The 26,913-nt window shown below is 35.7% G+C and overlaps 1 protein-coding gene across 5 annotated transcripts; it reads left to right on the top strand.

Annotated features, from left to right (window-relative positions):
* Nucleotides 1-590: 590 nt before the first annotated feature.
* Nucleotides 591-25,548, top strand: TMEM237 (transmembrane protein 237). 5 transcript variants are annotated; one of them, XM_026681290.2, is made up of 13 exons: nt 591-692; nt 3,384-3,415; nt 3,641-3,651; nt 6,597-6,650; nt 7,572-7,676; nt 9,996-10,089; nt 10,953-11,107; nt 19,311-19,434; nt 20,621-20,812; nt 21,302-21,375; nt 22,441-22,534; nt 22,660-22,781; nt 25,347-25,548. In XM_026681290.2, exons 1-13 carry the CDS (start codon nt 675-677, stop codon nt 25,412-25,414), a joined length of 1,143 nt encoding a protein of 380 aa, XP_026537075.1. In that variant the 5' UTR covers nt 591-674; the 3' UTR covers nt 25,415-25,548. The 5 variants fall into 5 exon arrangements, with proteins under 5 accessions (XP_026537075.1, XP_087805637.1, XP_087805636.1 ...); XM_087949510.1 differs by lacking the exon at nt 591-692 and adding an exon at nt 2,636-2,737; XM_087949511.1 differs by lacking the exon at nt 3,641-3,651.
* The last annotated feature ends 1,365 nt before the right edge of the window (nt 25,549-26,913 follow it).

Genomic DNA, 26,913 nt, shown 5'->3' with positions numbered 1-26,913 from the left:
ATATGTAACTTCAAATTTCTTTGTCCAGTGCACATTCTGCCAGGAAGAGTGCCTCCCATCCAGTTTGCAAATATTTCACCTAACAAAATATTTGTATTCTTCTTAATGAAGCCTACTCACAATGGTCTTCGAGTGGCTGACATTCTAAATATAAGACATCAGCAAATCCAAAGTTCTGTAAGATTAGTTAAAACCAATACTTTTTTTAAAAAAATAAGCTTATTGCGTGTAAACCTATTGAAATTCGATATAATTATATTATCGCACATATAGACACAGCTAGTCAGGTTCACTGTGTGGCCTACAACAGCTTCATTTTGTCAGAGGGGACAGTTTGCACAAAATCAGGTAATCTCACAAGATGCAAGGTAAGGACTGGGATCATCAGTTCGATACAGTATATAAATCCTAGTGAAAAGAAAACAATTAATTTTCCTCGCCAGCCTACTATACAGCTCATCAACCACCGCAATGCTCTGAAGAGTATCAGAAAGCCGGGAACACGAAGAGGTCAGCAGCGGGAACGAGGAGACAAACGCGGCCTCTCCACCCGGAAATGGCGCCACCGGCTCCCCTCCTCTTCCCTGGGCGTCTGCAGCAGGAGCCTGTGGGAGAAGGGCGCGCTTTCGGTTGCTGTGAGGAGGTTGCCCCGGACGCCTAGGCTACGGGAGAGGATGGAAGGGGTCCGCCCGGTGAGGGAGGGAAGGGAGACTTGTTTGCCGTCGGAGTCCCGAGCGCTATGGCGATCGTGCTGTTCGCGGTGTAGTTCCTGAAGATGCATTCCTGTTAAAATCGGGCTTGGCAGAAAGTGATTTTAGCATCGCTCAGATTTGTGGTTTTCTTAAACTGGCAGTTTCATGGCAACCCCCCCCGCCGCCGCCTTTTAAGTTGTTGCTGATGCTCACAATAGTCCCTGTTTAGGTCCTCTTCGAAATAAATGCACGGCAGCGTTTCCATCGTAAAGTTTTTGGTATTGCCAAGCTGGCCGCCCGTTGTTGTTCTCGACTGGGAATTATTTTTTCCAACGTAGGATTCGTTTTGAAACGTTCGTTGTTCGATGAAGAAATCCACCCTGGATAATCCGCACATGGCTGTTAAAGGTTCATACTTGTAATCCCCCAATAGCCCATTTTACGGTGTTTTTAAAATAATTCGAATTTGTTACAAGGGAGCCGGGAGGGAAAAATTGTGCACACCTTAAAGCATCCTTTGTTCTCCTTCAGTTTCTTTAGTTACCCTATCTTGAGTTTCTCCTTTGGGCCTCCAGAAATCCAATTCTGTGCCTATGTAATCCGAAGATACACCCTGAATTCAGGGTGCACCTCACATCGGGGCCATTTAGTGTCATATCACCTTTGGAAGGAGAAAACTTCCATCACTCTCCACAAGTATTTAGAACTGGGGTGTGATCTCATCAAGAAATTTGGAATCCTGAGTTTTTAGGATTCTTCTAAATCTTACTAAAGTAGGAAGGCAGCTTGCTTCAGAAGGCATCCTTAAAATTGCTGTTCTAAAGCAGTGGTCACCAACCAAGAAAATTTTGGTGGTCCTCAGAAATGTCACCACCAAAGCAATTAATCCAGGCTGCGCGGGAACACAAGGCTTGCGTAGCTTGCATTGCGAACAAGATGAGGTAGTGAGGGGAGGGTGGAAAGGGCGGAGGGGGGGAACTCACCCCCACGCATCGGGCCTGGCCACCGGGCTGCTTCTTTCCACTTGTTTCTTCTGCTTTTGACTGCATGCAAGGAAAGCAGCAAAAGTCTTTCTTTCTCTCCCCCAAACTCTGCAAGAAATGAGTCTTTGGGACCCTGCAAGGCATCCTGCTCCAAGAGGCTGCGCTGGCAAAGACTCATTTCTGGCGGAATTTGGAGGAGAGAAAGACAGACTTTTGCTGCTTCTGCTGCTCCCTTTGCATGAAGCCAAAAGTCTCTCTCCCTGCTCCCTGAGAACAGAGCTGGAGACAGTATCCTGCAATCCCAAATAAAGAATGATCAATTGGTAGAAAAATGGGATGGGGAATTTTTCTGCAGACTTTTTGAGGGATTTTCCCAGGGTCTCTGGTCTGTGGGGTTTAAATTATGAATGTGGTGGTCCCTGAGGTCCAAAAGGTTGGCGGGCAGATTTTATTCTTGTGCTTTCTCCTTTCTTTACCTTGAAGAAGGTTGCCCCATAGGAGTTTTAGTACTCATCCGCTTTAGGCTTTAATTTCTCTCGCTGTCTTTTAGGAATTACTACTTAAGTGGAATTGCTAATTACCTTTGGCTATCAGATAATTCAACAGAGCATGTATAAATCTGATAGCAAGTTCAGTGTAGTGTACAGAATTCCATGTTAGTACAAACTAACCCCCATGAAACTTCATTTCAGAATTAATACTTTTTTTTACCAAAAGACATCTGAAGAGATATGTTAAAACTCAATTTTTACATACTTATTCCCTATCTTTCACTAAGAGTAGAATAACAGATCCTTTACTTTTCAGAGAATGATAGGTTTGTGTAGCAGGTGCCATTAATTTTAAACAACTTCTGTAGGGCAATCTATAATAAAATAATGTTTTTTAATGAGTGCACCCTCCAGCTTTAAACTAGGTGGGGCAAAAGTTCATTTCTAGTTAATCCTGGGTACTGCAGTTTATTTTTAGCACAGTACAGAATTAACAGGAGTCATAGGTATATGTACTGGTTGCCTTAGTTCATATGTAACCTCACTAAGGGATATGGTGAAGAAGCAAGTGGTGAGTCCTGTTTTGAATGGTCATACATTTGTTTTTGTTTTTAAAAGAAATTAACATAAAAACTATGCCTGAGTCTCTAGCTTCATTTTTGGTTCATTCATCTTTTGATTTCGTTTACACCATGAAAGATCAGATTTCAGAATTGTCTCATTGTTTTCATGAGTAGAGAACACAGTTCATTTAACAATAGGAAAAGGAATGAATTTTTTACTTCTTTTTAAAATCTTGTAAGATATCTATGATAGTTACACATTGATTCAATTGTATTGCTTATTTCAGTGGAGCAAAGAAAATTATTGTGATTAGGTAGGCTTTTCTAAAAGACTACCTTAGTTATGAATAGTGCTACTGCTCTAAAATTGATGTTTGTAGTTTTTTTTTAATTACTTTGCTGGTTTTGGTTACTATGCATTATCTTATATACTTCGCTAGATTAGTTGCAGAAAGTTAAAAGTAATCATTTTGGTATTCTTCCAGCAATATAATGAAATCTATACATCAGTTTAAATAAATGTTTAGTGACTCACTTTAAACAAGGTTTTACAGTGTTATATACATCTGCCAATATTTGAAAATTATATATATATAATTATATAATATTTGAATATATATATATATATATTTTGCATATTTTTTTATATTGCAGCGTCCACCCCGGATTCTTCCTCCAGTACCAAGGTAAAATTACAATTTTCTGCAAAAATACAATGGGCAGATTAAGAAATTTCAAGGAAGCTTTTAGTTAACTTTTTTTGTACCTGTTATTATTATGTGAGTGGATTTTATTATGTTTTCCAAATTTAGTATTATGTATTGGATTGTATATTTCAATATTAATATCAATTATTTTATTTTATATTTCTAATTTCACGTAACCTTGATTTGGAAAATATTAATCCAAAGTGGAGAACAAGGTGAGTACTATTTATTTTCCCCATTTTTTTAATGTATTCATTGATTAGTTTGCTGTTATAATTTGTGAGTGTTCCAGAGTGACATGAGATGGGCAACTATAAGAATTTAATGAAATTAAGTCATCCAATATAGTTGGTTTTCAGTGACTAAAAGTAGTATAGTTTTCAAACAAAAATGGTTGTCTTTATTATTGCAACTTGATTGTACTTTTAAAATAGACTTTTAGATGTATATACAGAATTTATAATTACTTATACTTGTAGAGTATTTGTTTGTAGAGTCTTTAGTACTTTATTTGCAGATATTTCATTAACTATGTAAAATATCATCAGTGCTAGTGAGTGTGGGGTGTGCCCCTTGATTATATACAGTAACTTGCCCTGCCAATGTTGGTGGGAGAATGGTTTTCTCCTTAATAGTGCTTTGATTAAGGTATTATTTTCTGCTTGATTGTTTATCTGTTGTTAATCCCTGTTTATCAGGACGTTGGCTGCTGAAGAGGATGTGTTCTGGTCTTTTTGTTTACTTTCTGTCAGAACCAAACTACCAAGAACAACACAAGGAGTTATTTATCAGTACAGGTAGTCTTCAACTTACAACAGTTTAGTAACTGTTCGAAGTTACAACAAAGCTGAAGAAAGTGAATTATGACAGTTTTTCACACTTAAGACCACTGCAGCATCCCCACTGTTTAACACGTGATTAGAATTTAATTTACTAAACACACCCCACTTTTCCTTATCCTAAAAATTTTTTTTTTTTTTTTTTTTCAAAACTTTTTTTCTTTTTCCCCCTCTTCCCTTTCTTTCTTCCCCCACCCCCTCTTTCTTCCTTTTTTCTACCCTCTGGCTTCCCTTCTCTGTTTCCTTTTCCCTTTTTATCTTTTCCCCCCCCCCCCCCCCCCCCCCCCCCCCCCCCCCCCCCCCCCCCCCCCCCCCCCCCCCCCCCCCCCCCCCCCCCCCCCCCCCCCCCCCCCCCCATTAGATACTTGGCAACTGACTCATATTTATGGCAGTTGCAGTATCCTGGGGTCATGTGATCTCCTTTTGTGACCTTCTGACAGTCAATGGGGAAGTCAGATTCACTTAACCTTGTTACTAATTTAACAACTGCATTATTCACTTAACAACTGTGAAAAGAAAGATCATAAAATGGGGCAAAACTCACTTAACAACTGTCTCATTTAGCAACAAAAATTTGGGGCTCAATTGTGGTCATAAGTCAAGAATTTTGTTTTCCCTTATTGTTACTTTCCTACAAACAGAATCTTGCCAGACTCAAGCAATTATATGTAATAACTATAAATATACTGCATGAATTGCTAGGGAGGGTCCAACCTGCCCAGACATTCCAAGTTCCACTGTTTCATTAGCTTCTATGAAGAAGAGCCTCCCGCACACCTTCTTAGCTTTCTTATTGTCTCTTTTGAATGGTATGTAAATATGGTTAATCTTTATATATATATATATATATTGGATATGTTGTCTGAATGTCAAGCTTCCAGGAATACTCTAGTGTTTTATCAAAGAGTGTCTTGACCACTCAACCCACTATAGCAATCAACACAAGCTATGAAAATGATAACACTGTCATACACTAAAACCATCTCAGAAACAAGCAACAGACTGTGACAACCACATGGCATCACTCTAGCACACAAACAAATAAAAGCCTCTAAAACATCTTAAGAAAACCATAGTCCCAGTAGCCCAAGTAGAAAGTGTGAGAACTGTACGTTACGATGTAGGATCAGTAAGCAGAAGACTAGCACAGTGCATCCATGAATACCAATTGTGTCAGAAGACACAATGAAAACAATTTACTCTCAGAAAAATTGAGAGACTCATTCAACCATAGTTTCAACTAGGAAACTATTAGCATCCTAGGCAAAGCTGAATTCGGAAACACTAAGGAATTCCTGGAAGCTTGGCATTGAGACAAAGCAGCAATCAGTAGGCATATACAGGTGAACTATATTTATACACCATTCAAAGAGGACAGTAAAAAAGTTAAGAAGGAAACAAAAAGACCAGAACACATTGTCTACAGCAGCCTACACCCAGATAAGTAATGATAAATATCAGACAATCAACCAGAAAGCAATACCTATTCAAGGAACTACCAAGAGAAAACCATACCTTACCAACCCTGGCAGGGAAAGCTACTATATATAAACAGGGAACAAACCTTACCCTCACAGGTAAGTCCTAGATTTACAACCATTCATGTAATAACCATTCAAAGTTACAACAGTGCTGAAAAAAGTGATAACCAGCCATCACATACTTCAAAAACTAGGCAATTAACAGGTATGATAGTTGCACCATCCTGGGGTCATGGGATCATCATTTATGACCCAGCCAAAGTCAAAGATTTGCTTAATGACCATATGATTCAATTAATGACCAGAACAAAACAGTAATAAAATTGGATGTCACTCACTTAACAACTGCTTTGCTTAGAAATGGATGTCCTGGTCCCAATTGTGAGGACTACCTATAATGGTGTTACCTAGTCAGCTAATGAAGCATCTGCAAGCACAGATAGCTCCAAGGACTCTACAGTTCAACCCTAAATCTGGAAGCTGCCTAGGAATAAAGATAAGGTAACAGAATAAGAGTAATGTAACTAGTGACATTCCACAAGGGACTGCATTGGGACTTAATGCTTTTAACTTATTCATAAATAACTTAGAGTTTAAGATAGTGAGTTAGCCAAGATTATAAAATATTTGGGTGGCTGAAATGAAAAGAGGCAGCATGGAATTCCCAAATCATATCTCCAGACTGGGAGTGAGCATTAAGGTGATTGGACTGTTGTAAATACTCAACTAGATAATGCACATGAAATAGTTTGAATAATGTACTTAAAGCATTTATACATATAATAAAAACGTATGCTTACTATTATGGGACCAACTAATTCTTTGCTTTTGCTTTTACAGATGAAATTCCTCTTAGTCGGCCCAAGAAGAAAAAAATCAAGAAAAATTCATTAGGTAAGAAAAGTTCCAATAAAAGTTACCAACCATGCAGGCAAGTTTAGATGAAGAGATCATAGAGAATGTAAAGGTGTAATTTGTGAATGACATTATACCTGTTGACTTCGTAATTCTGGATTATAGCTATTACTTGAGCTCCAGGTACTCTATGAAAGATGCTTCACATCTTCAAATATTGTTTCATAAATAGTAGTAATTTTATGTTTACTGAGACAGTTTATATTACAGCAATAGCACTTAGAAATATACTGCCCTCTTTATAGCACTCTCTGGGCACTTTACAATGTACAAGCATTGTTTGCATATTGCCCCCAACAATCTGGGTCCTTATTTTACTAACCTTGGAAGGATGGAAAGCTAAGTCAATTTTGGTGCCTGTCAGGATCCATCTGTAGGCAGTTAGCATACAATCAGCTAAAGGTAGTACAAAAGTAAATTCTAATGATTACTGGATCACATGCTTGTGATTTCTGACATTCCCTGCAAGCTTCCAACAAATAAAATCAATGGATAGATTGGCATGAGGTCCCAAGTTGTGGTCTCGTAACAACCTGCATGTTCCTTGCTTAATGACTTAGCAAAGCAGTTGTGTTATGTCATACTTTACAACCATGTCACTTAGCAATAGCAGTTGCAGTCCCAATTACCATCATAACCGTAGAACTAACCGGCAATTGACAACAGCCTAACTTTAAATACAGTTTGTACTTGCTGCTAAATACTTTGTGAAATATAAAATGTTCCAATAAAAGCAAGAGCTAACTAGGATCAAAGATTTTTCGTGCAGGCCTTCAAAGGCTTGGAAGCATCTTGTGATGCACTGAAAGTACCTTTCAGCAGTGCTTCTTAGATAACTTCTGTCTGTCTTTATGGTTACTACCAGTCAACACTGACTTGATGGCATATAATCCATTTTAGATGGCATGGGTCAAGTTGCTGTGTCTGAAAGCAATGAGCCTCTGACTTCTGAAGTACAGGATGTTCCACCTCAGAAGAAGCGTAGGAAAAAGAAGGTGCCTCTAGGTAAGTAAAGAATTTTGAACAATAATTTCAGCAGAGAATACAAGCCAATGCATATTTGTTATTAATTAGGCTGCATATGCTGCTAGTTAAAAATGTTTTTAAATGGTTTATCATAAAAATGAAATTTCAGTCTAAGAATATTAAAATGTGGTCTTTTCAAAGAGATGCTTTTAGATTTAGAAAACTAAAAATCATAGAAGGCTTGAAAGATAATAACCAACACTTTGTAACACATCTGGAAATGAAATAGCAGCCAATATAAAACTTTCCACATAGATACAATATGATCTAAATTTTATGTCCTTGACTTCTATATTAACTGAAGTGTCCAGAGCTTGTCCATAGTAAAGACTGAACAATATCAATGTCTGCAATACCTTCTTACGTAAATTTTCCCTAAGTAAAATTAAAATTGAAGGATCAGCCAAAGTTGATAAAATACACTCCAGATTCAGAAGCACTCTGACAAAAGATCATCTTCTAGAAATGTGAAGCACATCTAAAAGCATAAACTGTGACTCATTTATACTGAGGAATTCTGGTTATCTTGTTTCAGTTTGTTATCCTTTACAGCAGAGGTGTCAAACTTGCGTTGTCATGGTGTCGTCACATCATGTGACATATTGGGACTTTTTTCCCCTTCACTAAACTGGGCGGAGCCAACACGTGACACATCCGGCCAGTGGGCTGTGAATTTGATACCCCTGCCTTACAGCCTATTATTGACTGTAGGCAATCATTCAGGTGTGTTCCACCCTTAGCTGAAGATGTTGCAATGAAATAAATTGGATATACTGATCTAAAATGCTTAATGATCTTTCATTGTGTAGACACTGAAAGCACTGGAGATAATATGAAACCCAAGGAACATCATGAATTCTAGTTTTCATGGTGCAACTATGTCCAAAGCAACATTGTTTTAAGCGCATGTTAGACAGGAATGAAATCATAGAAAATTATTTGAATAAATAATACCTTTAAAGTAATTTTGAAGGAAGTCATGGTTGATGGTAGTGAAAGTTGATGAGAAGTCAAGGATAATAAATTTGGGGCTCTCTTCCCCAACCAAAGATTGTTTTGTTTACCAAGCAGACTTAAACCTGCAGCTTCCCCTGAAACCAGTCAAAATAATCTGCTTAAACTAGGGAGGGCTCCTTGCAGCAGTTGAGAAATTGAGATGCTGCTGTTCTGCTGATCATCTTTCAGACTCATATGAGATACAAACCAGCCTGTAATGGACATTGGTCATGTCCATTAGAGTGCAGTGATTAGAAGAACAAATTTAATGTAACAGTCACTTCTCTGCTCAGGCGTAATATAATTTGGTACAAGTCAGCATCTCAGGCTCTCTTGGCTTAAAGAATTATAAAGCTGAATGTTCTGACTACTAGAAGAGAAGCACATGATGGTGATTGCAGCTCATTGCTGATGAGATGCCCATGCTTACATAACCAGTGTTATTGGTTTTCATTGAATGTTAAAAATAAAAGGAAAGGTAACCAACAAAACAGGTACAACTATATGGCTTCCTTGCCAATTTTTGCATGACCTGGTTCTGGAAGTACTCACAATACTTTATGGTTTCTCATAGTTTCTTACAATACTGTATCTCATAGTAAAAAATAATAAAATCAGCAATAATACATTTTTAGTTGCTGGGCACTCTTGAAGTGCCTGATCTTATGACAATGAAAATAAAGATCCTGGTTTATAGCAAAATTGTTTTATGATTTTTATTATGAAATTCACTACAGCTGTAGTATTTTGGAAATAATTTTTAATACAGCAAGACTGCCATTGTGTTTTCCCAGTTGAGTTATGACTAGGAAGATACCTCTCCAATCCAAATTCACTCATAAAACATACTGTTTTGTAAACATGACTTTGTTTATCGTTACCTCTTAGCACAATCTACCTTACAGAGTTATTTATATTATACCTCACATTTCATTTGGAACTCAAGGTGATACATGTGGGGTTCCTGCCGGATTTATTCATGACAACATTTCTTCAGAAAGAGATGCATGTACTGCTCCTTAATAGAAAAGTAGGAAATAAATATACCAAATACTTTTTATGTGGTTTCTAGAATTCCAGACACATGTTTAGTATATTTATTTCCTGCCTTTGATTTAAGGATTCTACATGTATATCTTCTTTACATGGTTATTCTTTTGAAGAAGAAAAGGCGCTCCATTTATATAAAACCTTATTGGCAAAGGAAGTGCTTGCTCTCTTAGCCATCTCTTCTGTAACTAAGGGTACAAATAATATTTTTATTCAGTACAAATTTCCTGGTTTTCCATTTGAAATTTTCAGAATCTGAAACATCATTTACTGAACAGAATGGAAATGACATGGATCCTTCACCAGTGGAAGAAACAGTAACTCGTAAACAATGGAAAAGAGTAAAGTGAGACATTCCATTTTGACTTCTATATTACTTCTGAAGTAACAAGCAATTTATGTTGTTTGACAGTAAGCTGGTGATCTTTTATCTCAGTTACCTACATTTGCTTTTGGGGGAACCTGACAGATTCATTCAAAGCATGCCAACTCTGCAAGATGAAATTGGCCAGGCAGATGCTAAGACAGGCCTGTTCAAGTAGCCAAGCCCTGTCTCTATTGTTAACCATAATTTTTCATTCTTTCTTTTACGGTGCCAGGGTGAAATGCAATATGCCATACTTAACAATGTAAACAATGTTTACACTGATTCCTATAAGTTTCTGATCTGGGAGCATATACTTTGGATCAACTTCTAGTTCACTGTAGTTGCCAGGCCCAAAACCAAGAATGTCACATGATTCTTCCAAGCTTTCTTTATTGTTTCTTGCCAGATTAAGCACTCTATTACTTGCATCTAAAAAGTGAACCTTCTTCCTCTCACACCAATCTCGTCTAAGTTGCTTTTTACTTCTCTGGAATGCACCCTCTTCCGTTCTATGGATCCACCTTCTTACTCTATTCCATTACAGTAGAAGAGCACAGATTATTCTTTGAGAAACATAATAGCTCTGTGGATTTGAAGGGGGAAAGATTTGAAGGATTCAACAGTTCCTTAAAACTACTGCATCTTTTTCTGAATCAGCAGTTTGCAAATTTAGGAAAAGATGCACTTGATTTAAGCGGGTGCCAGAAGATGTAATGTATTCACCTTCTCTTTGAATGCAGATTGTGCAACAATCCTAGCAAATATATCGCACAGATATACCCTGAGACACTAACATTAAAAAAGAAAATGACTGTCCTTTTTCTTTGCTACTATAATGCTAGAAAAGCCCGGCCTGCAGAAAGTTCTGGTGAATTGTGTGTGGAGGATGAAGATATAATTGAGGATGAGCAAGTAAAAGGCACAGAACAACGTTCTGTGTTTTCTGTTCCAACTGGGGTTAGCCAACCTATTAGCAAAATGTTCGTTGAAAAAAATCGTAAGTAATTTGTTTTACAGCAAAATGTTTGTATATTTGAACAAATAAATGATGACGACTCCCATCTAACCTTGTAGGAATTACTTACTTTATCCAGATTATACCTGTTTATTTATTTTATCAATTTCAAGGCCACTTAGTAACTCTGGCATCTATAATTTAAAAAAAATATATAAAAGAGAGCATGGCCGACCACAAGAATAAAACTAAGCAATGCTTAGTGATTTTTAGTAATTTCTAGAACATCATATGGGGATTACATGAATTACATCCTTTAAGTTGAATTTATAGTACTTCAAAATGTGCAAGCACATCATACTAAGAATCACTGATTTGAAACTCATGTCACTTCACTGTGTTTTATTTCATTTTATTGTATTTTATTGTGGCTGACGCTCATGCTTTGATATGGTCAATTGGCTGATCAAAAACATATCGTATTTAAACTCATACAAAGTTTACATGAGGTATCTGTGCCATCAGACAACCCTCAGCATCACTTGATTTTAAAATGCAGGAACTCATCCTAAAAGTCATTGTGGAAAGAAAGTTTAAAAATCTGATTTCAAGAATGTGCTTTTGTGCCATTTCATTTTCTTTTGAAGAAATTCGCAGAATTCTTGAGGCATATCCTTTTCCACCTAATGCATTATAATGTTGCTGCTCTTAGAAATAGTATAGTCTGACATGAAGCTCTAAGAAAAATTGAAGAATACATTGTTTTTTGTTTTTTTTATTTTATTTTTAAAAAAACCCAAACATAAACAAACAAAACATAAAAGCATAAAAACATCAAGCTATCTTCCATTGGTGTACATACAGTGTGCCGGTTGGTTTACAAATTGTTTTGTGCTTCCATTTTGTAGTCTTCAATTACAATTACATTACATATAATCTCATATTGTCAATCAAAAATTAAATACCTTAGTATCATTATTAATCAATCATTTGACTATACTTTTATTCATTCATGTTTTACAAGATAACCATAATTTATTTAGTTTATTTTATAACAGTTCATATTATCATCCCAAATCTATCCTAAAATCATTTTGTAGATATAATAAGAAAGAAGTACATCTTTATATATTTATTATTTTCTAAAAGTCTACATAATTCATTACTGTACTTTATTGTCTAACCATTGATAGAAAAGATCCCAAATTTTATAAAATTGTTTATCCTCTTGTTCTCTAATTTCAAATGTCAATCTACTCATTTCAGCACATTCCAATATTTTCTTAATGATTTCCTCCTGTGATGGTATTTTCTAATTTTTCCAGTTTTTAGCAAATACAATCCTAGCTGCTGTTAATACATTTACAATCAGGTATTTCAAATCTTTACTATATATTTCAGGTAAAATTCCCAATAAAAATATCTCTGGTTTCAAGTCTATATGTTTTTTTGTCATTTTTTCCAACCACATGTGGATTTTAGTCCAGTTTTTTTTAGCATCCACACAAGTCCACCACATATGGTAATATGAGCCAGGTATCTGATGACATTTCCAACATTTTTCGGATTTATTCTTGAACATTTTTGCTATTCTTGTCGGGGGGAAATGCCACCTGTAAAACATCTTATACAAATTTTCTTTATATGCTGTTGACATTGTCATTTAATAATTTTGAGACCACAATTTTTGCCATTTCTCTAAATCAATCCCATATCCAAAATTCTCCCCCCAAGCAATCATAGTTTCTTTAACTTGTTCTTCTTCTAGTTTAATTTCTAATAAATATCCATACAATTTTTTAATCACCTTTTCATCAGTACCTGTCAAAATCTTATCTAAGTCAGTCAGTTTATCATAGAAACCTTCTGTTTTAGAATCTTTATCATACCTTGAATGTATTTGCGCATATGAAAACCAATTCATCTTTATACCTTGTTCCTCTAGTTTTTGCATAGATTTAAGTTCACCCTTTTCATTCAATATTTCACCATATCTAACTGTTTGTTCCTTTTTGTATATTATAGGATACGAAAATGCTTCAATAGTCGATAACCAGACTGGAATTTTCAAATAACATTGTCTTTTAATCTTCTCCCAGTTTAACCACAGAGACTCCCATATATAATGTCTTCTAAAATACCCCTGTGTTTTAGTTCCTTTGTACCATAAAAAAGCATGCCACCCCAACAACAAATCTTCTAATCCTTCTAATGTCAACAGTCTAGTATTTCTTAGTGTTATCCATTCCTTAACCCACATCAAATTTGTAGCTTGGTAGTACAACTCCCAATTAGGCAAACCAAATCCTCCTCTAATTCTAGCATCTTGCAAAAGTTTTAACTTTATTCTCGCTTTCTTACCTTGCCATATATATTTCAACACAATTTTATTTAAATCTTCAAAGTAGTCTTTTCCAAGCCTAATTGGAATTGTTTGAAACAAATATAAAATTCTGGGTAATATATTCATCTTAATTGTTGAAATTCTCCCTATTAGTGACAGTTGTAAGTTTTCCCATTTCGCCAAATCTAGCGCTATCTGCTGTTTAAGTTTAATATAATTATTCTCTTTTAATGTACTACATCTTGCTGTCAAATATATCCCCAAGTACTTGATCTTATTCGTGACCTGAATTTTCAATAGATCTGCCAGTTCTTCCTTTTGTCTTAATAGCATATTCTTTGTCAAAATCTTTGTCTTATCTTTATTTATTTTCAAACCAGTCACCTTCCCATATGTCTCTATCTTTTCTATCAATTTTGATGCTGTTTCTAAAGGGTCTTCTAAGATGAAAACCAGATTATCCGCAAATGCTTTCAGCTGAAATTCTTCCTTTTTGATTTTCATTCCTTTTATATTCTTTTCATCTCTAATATTTCTGTTTAACACTTCCAAAGTTAACACAAACAACAAAGGTAATAGTCTTGTTCCTTTTCTTATATTGATAGAGTCTGTCAGTTCTCCCTCTATCATTACCTTTGCCGTTTGCTTATAGTATATAGCTTCTATTGCTTGAATAAATTTTCTAGCAAAACCCATCTGTTCCAACAGTAATAACATGAATCGCCAATTCACATTATCAAATGCCTTCTGTGCATCTAAAAATATCAGAGCCATTTGTTTTTCAGGATGTGCCTCGTAGTATTCAAAGTATCCAAGATTACTCTCATATTGTCTTTAATTTGTCTCTTTGGCAGAAATCCATTTTGATCAGGATGGATAAAATTATTTAAATATTTTTTAAGTCTTTCTGCCAATATTGAAGCAAAGATTTTATAAGCTGCATTTAGTAGAGAAATGGGTCTATAGTTCTTAATTTGTAATGGGTCAGCCTCTTCTTTTGGAATAAGTGTAATATAGGCTTCTGACCATGATTTAGGTATCTTCTTTAACATAACTTCATTCATAACTTCTAGCAATGGAAGATTCAACAATTCTTGTAATGTTTTATAAAATTCTGCTGGAAGTCCATCTGGGCCTGGTGCCTTTCCATTATTTTGCTTCTTGAGTGCTTCAGTTAACTCCATCATCGTTATATTGCTTTCTAACATTTTTTCAGTCTCTTTAGGTATCTGAGGTAAATTAGCATTCTGTAAGTACTGCTTAACTCTTTCCTCATCAATATTCTCTTGCATATATAATTTCCCATGGAAGTCTCGAATGATTTCCTTCTTCTCTTTGCTACCATGGCAAACTTGGCCTTGGTCATCTATTAATTGCAATATTTTCCTTGATTCTTTCTCCTTTCTCAATTTGTATGCTAACCATCTACTTGGTTTGTTTGCGTCTTCAAAGTAGTTCTGTTTAGCACCTCTAATTTTCTGTGCTAATTCTTCTTTTTCTATTTGACCCATTTTGTGTTTAATTATATCCATTTTTAGCTTGATGTCCTTTTTCTGTGGTATTTTCTGTAGCTTTTTTTCAAGTCCTTTATACTCATCCTCTAATGCCTTAGAGGCTGGCCTTTTCATAGTATTCTTTTTCCTTGTATAGTCTATTATCAAGCCTCTAACATATGTCTTCATTGTATCCCATACATTCTGAATTGATGTATCTTCTTTTTTGTTTTCTCTAAAGAAAAAAGCCAATTCTTTCTCCATCCACTGTATGAAGTCTTTTTCCTTTAAAATAGTATTATTTAACGTCCATCTAGATCTTTTTTTTTTGTCCTTTCCATTTAATTGTCATTGGATTGTGATCTGCCCAAGTACTTGTTTCAATATTTATTTCTTGAATGTTAGATATTAATTCTGTTGACACCCATATCATATCTATTCTGTACCATGATAAGTGTCTATTTGAATAGAAGGTGTATTGTTTAGTTTTAGCATTTCTTTCTCTCCATGTATCTTTTAAGTTTATTTCATCTACCAATTTAAAAAAAGATTTAGGGAGAGTCCTTCTGTTTTGCTTTATTGTTTTCTGTGCTGTATAGTCCAATTTATTGTCTACAATTCCATTAAAACCTCCCGTCATAACTATATTAGCATAGTCCAGTTCAATTATTTTCATATGTAATTTTTTGTAGAATTCTTCTTGTTTGTCATTCGGAGCATAAATTGCAATCAGGAGTGTTTCCATATTATTGTCCATTATTTCCACCATTAGTATTCTTCCATCATCATCGGTATAGATCAATTTTGCTGGGGTGGTCTCTTTAATATATAAAACCACTCCTCTTTTCTTATATTGGGTCAAGGAAGTAAATATTTTCCCTAATTTTGGCTGTACCAACAATTGTTCATATTGTTTTTTAATAGGTACTTCTTGTAGACAAATTATATCAAATTTTAATTTCTCTAATTTATGAAAGGTTTTCCTTTTAACGGCTGAGTTAAGTCCATTTATATTAATTGTAATCAATTTTTTCTCTTCCATGGTTATATTTTATAGTTAAGTTTAGCAGCTCTCGTAGATCTTAGTTCACGTTGTTCTTTGGCTTCCACCTTTCCACCTACTGTGCCTTCTTCTTTTTCAGTCGCCATTTGGCAGTCCTCTTGGAATTCAATTAGTGAGATCTCTTTTTCTGCCTCTTCCTCTTTCCTTCCAAAAAATTTTGTATAAAATAATTCCGCTTTCTCAATTGAGTCAATTCTATGTCTCTGTTCTTGCCATGTGAACATTAAACATTCTGGAATCAGCCATCTATAATTCACCTCTTTTTTCAGTAGCATTTTAGTCAGGAATCGGTATTCTCTTCTCATCTCTCTCACTCCTCTGGGTATTTGTTTCAAGACCACAATCTCCTTGTCTTTCTATTTCAATGTTTTCTCTTTTGCCACTTGCAATATTTGCGTTTTAATGGCTTTCTTTGTAAATCTAATGTGAACTTCTCTTGGTAAGCTATTTCTCATCGCATATCTTGTGAAAACTCGATAAACCTCATCTATTCCATCCATCATCTTCTCTTGAGTTATTTCCAAAGCTTCAGCCAGTATTTCTATCATTATCTCAGCTAGGTTTTGTCCTTTTTCTTCCTCTAAGTTTTGGAATCTAAGATAGAATTCTGATCTATCCATCTCCCATCTCAACATACCACTATTATCTTGTTCAACCACCATTAATCTATTATCAATATCTCCAATCTTCTTGTCTCTTTGTTTATCTTCTTCTTCAATTTTTTGGAATCTTTCATCATACTTCAACATCATTTGTTGGATGTTCTCCACTTTTTCATCGGTTGTCCCTGTTCTTTGTTCTTTGTTCAATGTTCTCTGTTCTTTGTTCAATGTTCCCTGTTCTTTGTTCGATGTTCTCTATTCTCTTCAATATTCTCTGATCTTGCTTGAATATTTTGAATTCCTTGCATAATCATGTGCAGAGTCACTTTTTCTTGTTCTTTTTTTTTTGCTTTAACATTGTCTGTATTGAACGTTGTCCTCCAGATGGTGGAGAGGAAGAAGTTGAAGAACCAGGAGCTATAAATTTCCTACTCATTTTAAGCAATTCAAAATCTTCAGGTTCTTCTAAACCTTAATCCAATTGTGAAGTAACCAATTATAGTTCAAAATAAAAATAGTAGAAAAAAGAAGCCCAATAATAATAATTTTAAAAAAGGGGAAAAAAAGGGAGGACAAAATTTCTTCAGGTTCTTGTATACCTTAATCCAATCAATAGTTAGATAAAGAAAAAGACTTAAGAAAAAAAAGAAAAAAAAGGAAAAGGAAAAATTCTTCAGGTTCTTCAACACCTTAATCCAATTGAAAGGTCTCAAATAGAAAAAAGTGCATAAAAATAAACCAGAAAGGTAGATGAAAAAACAAAACTACCAGGAAAGGGAAAAAAAGGCTTTTAAGGCTTTCCCTTTAAAATAAAAAGCAAACGTAGAGATTGGACTTCCAAAAAAGAAAAACAAAGAAAAACAAAGACAAGCTCCAACAAAGCCAAAAACCCAAATAGTTATTACAAAAAAAAAAAAGATTAAAAAATACAATAAAGCTGGTGAGGAGGGATAGCACAACTTAGGAAAAGTAAAAAGGGCACACTGCACTTTGTTTGATTATCCAAGGCTCTTATTATAACTCTCTTCTCCAAAAACGTATCACCTTTCCCCCCCCCCCTACGTTTCAACACCAGACTCCAGCTGTTGATAGAAACCCAGAAGAGCACCTGCAATAATACTCTCCCATGCTCTTCCCTCTATCTTGTCAAATAGCAATGTCTCAGTTCTTTCTTTCTCAGCTTTGTCTGGTCACAGGGAAATAGAATATTTTCAAGCCTCTAGTTCAGGGATCCCCAACCTTTTGCGCGCGCCGGTTCCGGCGCAGCTGGCGCCGCGCCTGGTTCCGGTCAGCTGGGCGCCCTTTTTTAAAAAATCACTTCCGTGACATCACCGGGCGATTTTCGTCAAAAATGGCGCAACCCGGAAAGCTCAGAGCGCTATTTTTTGACAAAAATTGCTTTTTACCAAAAGATGGCGGCGCCAGCAACCAGCGGCCCGGTAAGGCTTGTTCCGCTGCCGGTCCGCGGACCGGCGGTTGGGGACCCCTGCTCTAGTTGGCAGTGTTACGGAGTTTCTTTGCTCTCACTTTCCCCCTCCTTTTCCGAGCAGGATATAATAAGAATTAATTTAAAAAAAAGATATTTTAAAAAAAAGAAATAACTAAAGGGAGCCTCTGGCCTAAAATATTACAAAATCAAAAAGGAGAAGAAAAAAAATAGATATAAACAAAAAAACCCAGTCCAGTTTCAAAATACAAGATCATATATAGAAAATCCAGCAATGAGAAAAAAAACCCCAAAACATTATTTTGACATTCCTGTTTAAAATCGCCGCTTAATCACTTCTGTCAAAACTTTTACTTTTAGGGTGTCCTTTCAGATCTTAGAATAAAGAAAAAGTTCTCACCAAACCGGCACACTCTCTCTTTCTGCTCACTTCCGTTTCAGAGCTGTCCCAACTTCAGCAGCTTTAATGGCTGCCTCTTTGCCGCTGGCAAGAAGAGCTTCTCCTGGATCTACCAGGGACTTTGCGGTATCCCTGGGATCGACAGGATGCGCTCTTCACTTTCACTGTCTCTTTGGGACGGTTTAGATCCAATAGGACCGTCCAGGAACAAAAATATTGGCAGTGATCTCAGACCTCCAAGATCGCATGCTGTATCGTCGCGACGCCAGTGGTTTTTGTAAACCACTCAGAGCTGCTTATTTTTATTTATATAGAGAAATAATATCTTATATTTAGGATTCTTCCATAAATGAGATAGATGGTGTAGAAATGTAATATAATAAGTAAAAATAATCATGTAGAGCTGCTAATTAAAAGCTTTCTAACATTTCTTGATATTCTTTGTGCCTTAACCAAAGAATCCTAATTTTCTCAAATGGGGGAAAGGTGTTTGAACTTCCATTTGTCTCAGAAGTTGATACAGTAATTTTCACACTCCATTCAGATCTATTTGGCTGAGATCAGAAGAATCAAAGTGTTAAAAATTTGGCTATTAGGCTGAAAAGGGGGCTTCTGGTGACTGTAGCAAATTAAATACTCTACCATTAAATAGTCATCTTGTAAATAGTCTTGTTTCACTGAAATCAGTGGGATTTGCTTTCAGATGACATTCCTGATATACAGTAAGAGCAGCAATGAGTTTGTAATAGAAAAATATGCATATGTAATATTATGTATGCAGTCTCAACTTACACTCTCACTAAAATTATCATGATTTTTTATGAACAAGTATAGTAATAGGAAGCTGAAAAAATATTTTTCTTACAAGCGCTTACATTTGTGTTTTTTTTCCTAAGGGCGTTTTCAGGCTGCAGACCGCAAGGATTTGATTAAAACTACTGAACATGTTCAAGTGTTTATGGATGTAAAGGCTTCCTGGACTACTAAGGATGTTGCACTTTCAGTCCATCGTGGTTTTAGGTATGAAATTATTTCCACTAATGACATTAAAAATGAACAAGTGATTAAAATGAATAAAATGTCCATTTCTGCCTACTCCTGACTTTAGAATCAGATTCTCTTCCTTTCCACCATCTCACTCTCTGTCTTGGTCTCATGCATACGTGAAATGTTGGTTCACTAAGATGCAATTGTTTACCAAACTCCCTAAGATTTCACTCGATAATGCAGGTGAGCATCTGCTTGGCAATCAATTAACCTTGCTTTAGAGCTGTGTGGAGAAAATAGATTTCCCTGAAAGTCCCCCTCTATCATTATAGCCCAAGGTAAGATGCTGCAGACAGTTTTTAGTTTAAGTTTATTGTTTTGACTTGGTAATAAAAGCTCTGTTCTAAGGTTTAAAACATAGAGATATACGTGAAGTTTGCAACTCAGCACTTCACCACAAAGCTTTTTTTATTCATATACTGTAGAATACAGTGTTTCAAACTACTATGGGGAATGTGCCTAATGACTCTTGGCCAATATAGCCTTTAGTGAACCGAAGTATCTGATAAGTTTAAGATTATTTATAAGAAGCTCTGTTTCAGGATATATTAATAGAATCCCTCCATAAGAAGCACACTTCCATTGCATCTTAATTATTCCCATTTGTCCATCTTGGGATATTTGTCTGAAAGTTTTAATGTGTGATGCTTGCATAATCACTGTAATATTCTGCATAGTGAGTTCAGTCACATCAAATAAATGGACTTCCTCAACAATTAACTTCCTGGTAATTCTTTCGGAGAATGACAGTAATTGTTATGATTGGCCTCCACTTTTAATTAGAAATATAACATTCTTATAAATGTTATTTGCCACCCACAAAAAATATTTGAATAAAGATTATTAACTAAAATCTTTTGATTTTGAGCATTCCCCTCTATTACTTGAATAACTTGAATACAGATTAATAACTAGGAACCTGAATTCAAAAGTCCCTATTGCATAGATAACTACTGACCTACTGACTTGGCAAATTCAGAGGCTAGAATTTGAATTTAATTCACTAAATTCCGAATTTAGGGAATTCTGACTTTCTGATTAAGTAGAAACTGAATTTAAGATGGTGGACATAAAAGTTCCTGTAAATCTGACATTCTGAACATTTAACTGTAAGATTTGTACAAGTTTAATTTTTTATGAATATGCTTTCTTTTATTAGGGTAATTGGATTTTTTACTCATGGCTTTCTCGCTGGCTATGCTGTGTGGAACATCATAGTGATTTATGTTCTGGCAGGAAATCAGTTTTCAACCCTTTCAAACTTACTACAACAGTACAAGACTTTGGCATATCCTGCTCAATGCCTCCTTTATTTTCTACTTACACTTAGTACCATTTCAGCTTTTGACAGGTATAAGTATTTGTGCATTCCACTGCCTTGGTGACAGTGCTATGATTCATTGTGAAGTTATTCTACTAATTGGAAAAAAATGATTAATAGCTTAAAGTCTTGATATTTATAATTGTAGTAGTGCAGTTTAAGTTGGCCCATCAGATGTTTTTCTGATGAATTTTAAGATGGTAAGTATGAAAACTACTCTCAAGCCAGAAAGATTTGCATTGTGTTCTGTTAGTTACTTATACCTCTTACTTTTGAAATTCTTTATTCTTTTATTATAAACTTTTATTATCAATATTTCTGAACTGGAGACATTAGCTTAACCAATGATACCAATGCAGGTTAATTAATCTGATGAAATAATTGGCCCACTAGATCAAGGTTTTAGAGGACATCTTATTTCCTTAACATCCGTGCATAATTTCTTACTAGATATAGCAGAGCAAAGTCAACCATTTATTGGCTATTTTTAATTAAATCCATTTCATACTCATTGTTCAGAATCGATTTGGCTAAAGCAGCAGCGGCAGTACGCAGTTTTCTTAGATTGGACCCAGCAGCAATTGCCTCTTTCAGTGAGTAAGCAGCATTAGCTGACCAATAAGCATTAGCTAATTGCTCAAGTTTATGTCTTAATTATATTTTCATTCATGATCTTACGGCCTTGTTCTTTGGTTTTCATATAACTGTTCTTATTGTGTAATGTAAAAAGGCAACCGTTTCCATTAAAGACTACCACAATAAATAAAAGAAATGCTAGGAGGTTCTAAGCTGGTTATATAGGTAATTTATCAATAATTTGATAAGTGATAAACTAATTCTGCAGATTTGTATCTCACACTTCTCTTCTGTGTCTGTGCTCTGAAGAGACTAAATAGCAGCAAGCTTATTTTCTGACATATACAGAAAAAAACAGACTGAATGCTATCAAAATGTTTTGCTTTTTTGGAATTCCTGAAAGGGAAAATCTAGGCAGTGAATTTGGGAGATTGTGACAATAATGTAATCGTTTTTAAAGTTTTAAAAAACTTGGTTCCTTCAGCAATGCTAACTTGTGTGGATTTACTGCTTCTTCTGCCTGAATATTTAAAGAAAGTTGGCTGGGATATTTTCTGTGCTGGAAAAGTAAGGAATTTGAAGTACTGGCATTAATGTAAATTAATGATATGTAATTAGCTATTACTATAGGTAGACAGTTCATTTAATGACTGTTAAAAATTACAATGGCACTGAAAAAAGTGACTTATGACCATTTTTCACATTTATAACCTTTTGATCATGTGATCAAAATTCAGATGCTTGGCACTCATACATATGACCATTGCTGTGTCCCAAGATTTATCTGTTGCAACTTTTGACAAGCAAAGTCAATGGGAAGCCAGATCACTTAACAACTTACCAACTGCAGTGATTCACTTAAACAATTATGACAAGAAAGGAAAATGGGGCAAAACTCATTCAACAAATGTCTCACTTAACAACATAAATGAGCTCAATTGTGGTTGTAAGTTGAGGACTACCTGTTCTCTGATCAATAAAATTCATGGAAGAAACATAAGGATCAGACAGGTTAATGTGTTGTTAACTCTATTCCCAAAATCTGGAGTATCTCAGTAATAAACATTATTGTTTTCTTCCAGTGTATTTTGCTGCTCTTATCTTGTCTCTGAGCCAACAAATGACAAGTGACAGGATCAACCTGTACATATCACCTTTAGAAAATGGTAGCCTTTGGTAAGAATTATGGACTTTTTTCTTTTTAAAAGAATATTTAAGATTTAAGCATATCTTTACTATATATGTTTATAACTAACAAATACATATGATTCTCCTCTCTCCCACTACCCATCCCCACCCAGGGTTTCAGATGAAGAAAAACAGATTCTTCAGCCTTGGATTGTGGTTAATCTTGTGATAGCTATTCTTGTTGGGATCTCCTGGTTCTTTTTGTCATACTGGCCACAATTGGATCATAATGAAGGTATAGACCGAAGTAGATTGATTGTATTCCATTAGAATACGGGCATCTCCTTAATAGGTTATCTAAATGGCAAATTACTGATTCTTTCATAAACAATTTTAGATCAAGGAAGTTAGTAAGGAAAGGGAGATAGTATGGCTGTAATTTTAATAATTAGTCACACGGAAAGGAACAGCAGATAACAGTGTTTAGAGAAGAATAAGGGAATATATTTAAAGAGACAGCAATATTGCAAAATGACTAGAGAAATTAAGGGATTGTCCAGCAATAAATAGAATTCAATATCTCAGCATGACTGTTCTGATAAATGTATTTAGCAAGTATATACTTTAATCTGGTATTTTAAATTTTATGTTGTAAACATATTTTAATTGTGATGCTTCTGACACTTAAAACATTTAACATGTCATTCCCTTGTTAATAGTACTGGCAGATATATTGAGAGTAAAACGTTAATAATTTTAAGGAACCTTAGAATGCTGAATGATATCTTTATCAGCTTGCAGAAGAAAATTTTATATGTCAATAATCTGAAGGAGTTACAAATAGGGAATCCTGATGCTAAGGGTTTCTTTCCTGCTTCCCACAAGCTTGCAACCTATTCCCCAGCTGTAGATTAGTGGTTCTTGGGCAACCCCTGGGGGTGGATGCCTCCCCCAACCTTTTGCTTCAGTATCTTTGACGAAAATCACTTCGTGGTCTCACGAGTGATTTTCGTTTGGTGAGCTTTTTCGGTAGAAATGGCTTTCACCCGAAAAGCTCACCTGGGGCGCCGCCATCTTTTGTTAAAAATTGCTTTTTTACCAAAAAGATGGCGGCGCCAGCAACCAGCGGCCCGGTAAGGCTTGTTCCCCCACGTCCGGGGGGCAGTTGGGGACCCTGCCTTAAGGGGATGCTAAGAGGAGGCAGGGGAGTGTTTGAGGTGCCGGCCAGCCCTACAGGTTCACCCATTGACTAGCACCGCTCTAGAGCCGGCCCCTCCAATGCAGAAGCGGTGGCACGTTACGACGCAACGCCCCTGACGCCTCTTAGCGTCCCTCTGCTGGCCCCTTTGGGGACGCTAAGAGTCGGCAGGGGGCATTCGAGGCGCCAGCCCTGCAGGTTCACCCATTGACTGTAGTAACACGCCGGAGCTGGAGCCTCCAATTAAACATCCACATTGAAACATCTTTGCCAGCACATTGAAACCTCTTTGGCTTCTATTAAAGGTTTTGTGGACGAAACACGGTCAAGACTATCAGGAAACTCTCACATTTTGTTGAGGCTTTAAACAGGATCCATTGGACCAGATCTCCACCCTAAAATTACTTTTCCCCAATGTATTACAGTGCCAATTCTGAAGAAGGCAAAACCAAAATGTACTGGTAAATTACAAGAACACACATACACACTCCCTTCTAACCCTGCTGGAGCAGGTGATTGGACTAGAATAGATATCTCATTTTCTTTCTTCTCCCTCCCTCCCTCCCTCCTTTATTTCTTTTTCTTTCTGTCCCTTCCTTCCGTCCCCCCTTCCTTGTCTGTCCGTTTTTCTTTCCCTTTTCTCTTTATTTTCTTCCTCTCTTTCTCTCTCTTTTCTCTCTCTCTTTCCCTCTCTCAGGCTCACCCCTTTAGATCAGGGTTTGCCAAACTTTTGGACCTCAGGGACCACCAAACTCATAATTTTAAATCTTGGAGACCACTGATATGAATTTTGACTGACAGTGGCTTTCTGGCGTTGGTGGGAGAGAGAGAGGTTGGATCAGATCTCTCTCACACACACAGGCAGGGATGGGATTTAGACCCCTGATCTAAAGCTGTCAAAACTCCAAAAACAGGTCAAGTAGCTCTGGGGAGGCCAGTCATAAATTAGAACACTTGCTAAACAACCAGCCATTAAGTGAGGACCACTTGTATTTGGTTTGCCAGTCACGTGGCCACGCCCACCCAGTCACTTGACCAGCAAGCCATGCCCACCCAGTCACATGACCAGCAAGCCACACCCTCAAATTAGGCCACTGCCACAGAAATTTGAATCCCAGCCCTGGGTGGGGGGCACCAAGGATGAGTTTGTAGCACCAAGGGGGCGGTGGACTTAAAAAGTTTGGGAACCACTGATGTAGATAGTCCTCCACTTATGACAATAGAGCCCAACATTTCTGATGCTAAGTGAATTTATGATTTTTTTGTCACAGTTATTAAGTAAATCATTGCAGTTATTAAGTTAGTAACATGGTTATTAAGTGAATCTGCCCTCCCCATTGACTTTGCTTGTCAGAAAATTGCAAAAGGTGATCACGTGACCCTAGGACACTGCTACCATCATAAATATGAGTCAGTTCCAAAGCATCTGAATTTTGATCATGTGACCCTAGGGATGCTGCAATGGTTATAAGTTTGAAAAAGTGACTTTAAGTCACGTTTTTCAATGGTGTAACTTTGAACTGTCACGAAATGAACAGTTGTAAGTCAAGGACTCCCTGTGTCCGGGTGGAAGGAAGAAATGGAGGAATTATTTTTATGGACTTTATTGTAAATATATTTTCATATTTTAATATCCTATGATACTTCGTTGTTTTCTTGTAGAGCTGATGTTTAATGGTGAAGTGGAAGAATATCCCCTCCCGGACAAAGAAGCTAAAGTGTCATCTTAGTATAGGCAACTTCTTCAATTTCATAAGTCATTTATACTTGCATGTAATATTTTTTACACTTTTTAAACATTTAATTTGAATGAATTTTGTAATTGTGCTATTTATATGTTACAATAATACAATATAAAATCATTTTTCTCAATCATCAAGTTATTTTCTATGAATTTTATGCAACTTTCAGTGAAGAAGATAAAAAGAAAAAACATTGTATTTGTTCATTCCTGATTGTCTATATTTTGATATTCAAAAGTAATTGAATGGCTTGGATACTTGTCAGAGGCTAATTTCTCTTTGAATAATTAAATTCAGGGTTTTTTAAAAAAATAAACTGCTAAAAGTTTTTGTAGAAACACCTAATTGAACTTTGTAAAATTTAGTTCGATAAATTTATCAATTTTTGCTGTTTCATTGTGTCATATTAAGGTTTCATGTATTCACAAATTCATATAGTATTTAAACTCATGTAGTATGCATGTAATGGTGCACTTACATCCACTGTTACAAAAGTGATTTGTCCAACAAGAATTTATCCTTTTATTCGTCTAGTATAATTTTCTTCCCTGTCTTTGCAGAAATATCCTTGAATCCTTTGTAATAGACATGCAGGGAGATTACATCAATTTTGATTCATTAGCTATCTTGTTCTTTTGCTAGGACAACAGTCTGGTGTACCATGTAATACGTAGTGAAAGGCTAGTATTCTGTATGAGGATGCTTGTTGTGTAGGTTTTTTGCGATATAATGTGTCTGTAAAACTTTTATTGGAAACTAGACAACCTATGACCCATTGGCTCATCCTTTCAGAAATATTTCTTCACCAGATTCCTCAGTAACTTCAACAGTGAATAATTGTTAATGTACTGCCTTCACTGGAAAAGTTGGAATATATTCAGAAATGTATCTTCCTTGATGAACATAGTACAAACATCAACACAGGAAATGTTTTATGACATTTTGTCCTATGTCATAAACTGTTTTATGTTAATTTTTATTTCATAAAATATTTTATAACATTTGCCAAATTTCAATTCTACAGGAGTCATGGATTAGAGATTTTGATCACTTTCCCTAAGGTAGTTGATTTGAGATATCTGATTCAAAAATTGTACTCTGTGATGCACATTTCACCCAGTTAAAGGTTACAGGAACAAGAGTTTTAGTAGTACAGACTAGATTACATCAGAGGCATAAAAACATTATGGACATTTTATAAGAAGTCTTATGCTTTCAATATTGTGGTTAGACTATGAAATTATTTTAAAAATTCAAATTCATTTAAAAGTATGAATTTTAAAAATTTTCTGGATTTTTAAAAAGCAGTTTTCCGTAATATCCCCATTTTTTAAAGGATATGTGTGAACTGCATATATATAGTATTAATTTTAGGATTTGGATTGCTTTTCTTCAATTATGGACAGACAATATTAACTTTAAATATTAAACCAACTTTTCAGAAAGCATGCTAAAATATAGTTCATTTTACCTCCTAAAATAGGAAT

Source organism: Notechis scutatus, chromosome 1 (genome assembly GCF_049901735.1).
Source record: "Notechis scutatus isolate UNSWTSFEM ecotype Mainland chromosome 1, rNotScu1.2, whole genome shotgun sequence".
Taxonomy (NCBI): domain Eukaryota; kingdom Metazoa; phylum Chordata; class Lepidosauria; order Squamata; family Elapidae; genus Notechis; species Notechis scutatus.
The sequence above is the reverse complement of the archived record's forward strand: the minus strand, read 5'-3'. Positions and strand labels throughout refer to the sequence as shown.

Bases quoted from the DNA above. Each gene is read 5' to 3' on its own strand.
- TMEM237 (XM_087949509.1), top strand. From the start codon at position 4,155: ATGTGTTCTGGTCTTTTTGTTTACTTTCTGTCAGAACCAAACTACCAA. The intron at 19,435-20,620 runs GTATGAAATTAT...TTCTTTTATTAG, and splicing joins TCAGTCCATCGTGGTTTTAG to GGTAATTGGATTTTTTACTC. The intron at 21,376-22,440 runs GTGAGTAAGCAG...GTTTTCTTCCAG, and splicing joins AGCAGCAATTGCCTCTTTCA to TGTATTTTGCTGCTCTTATC.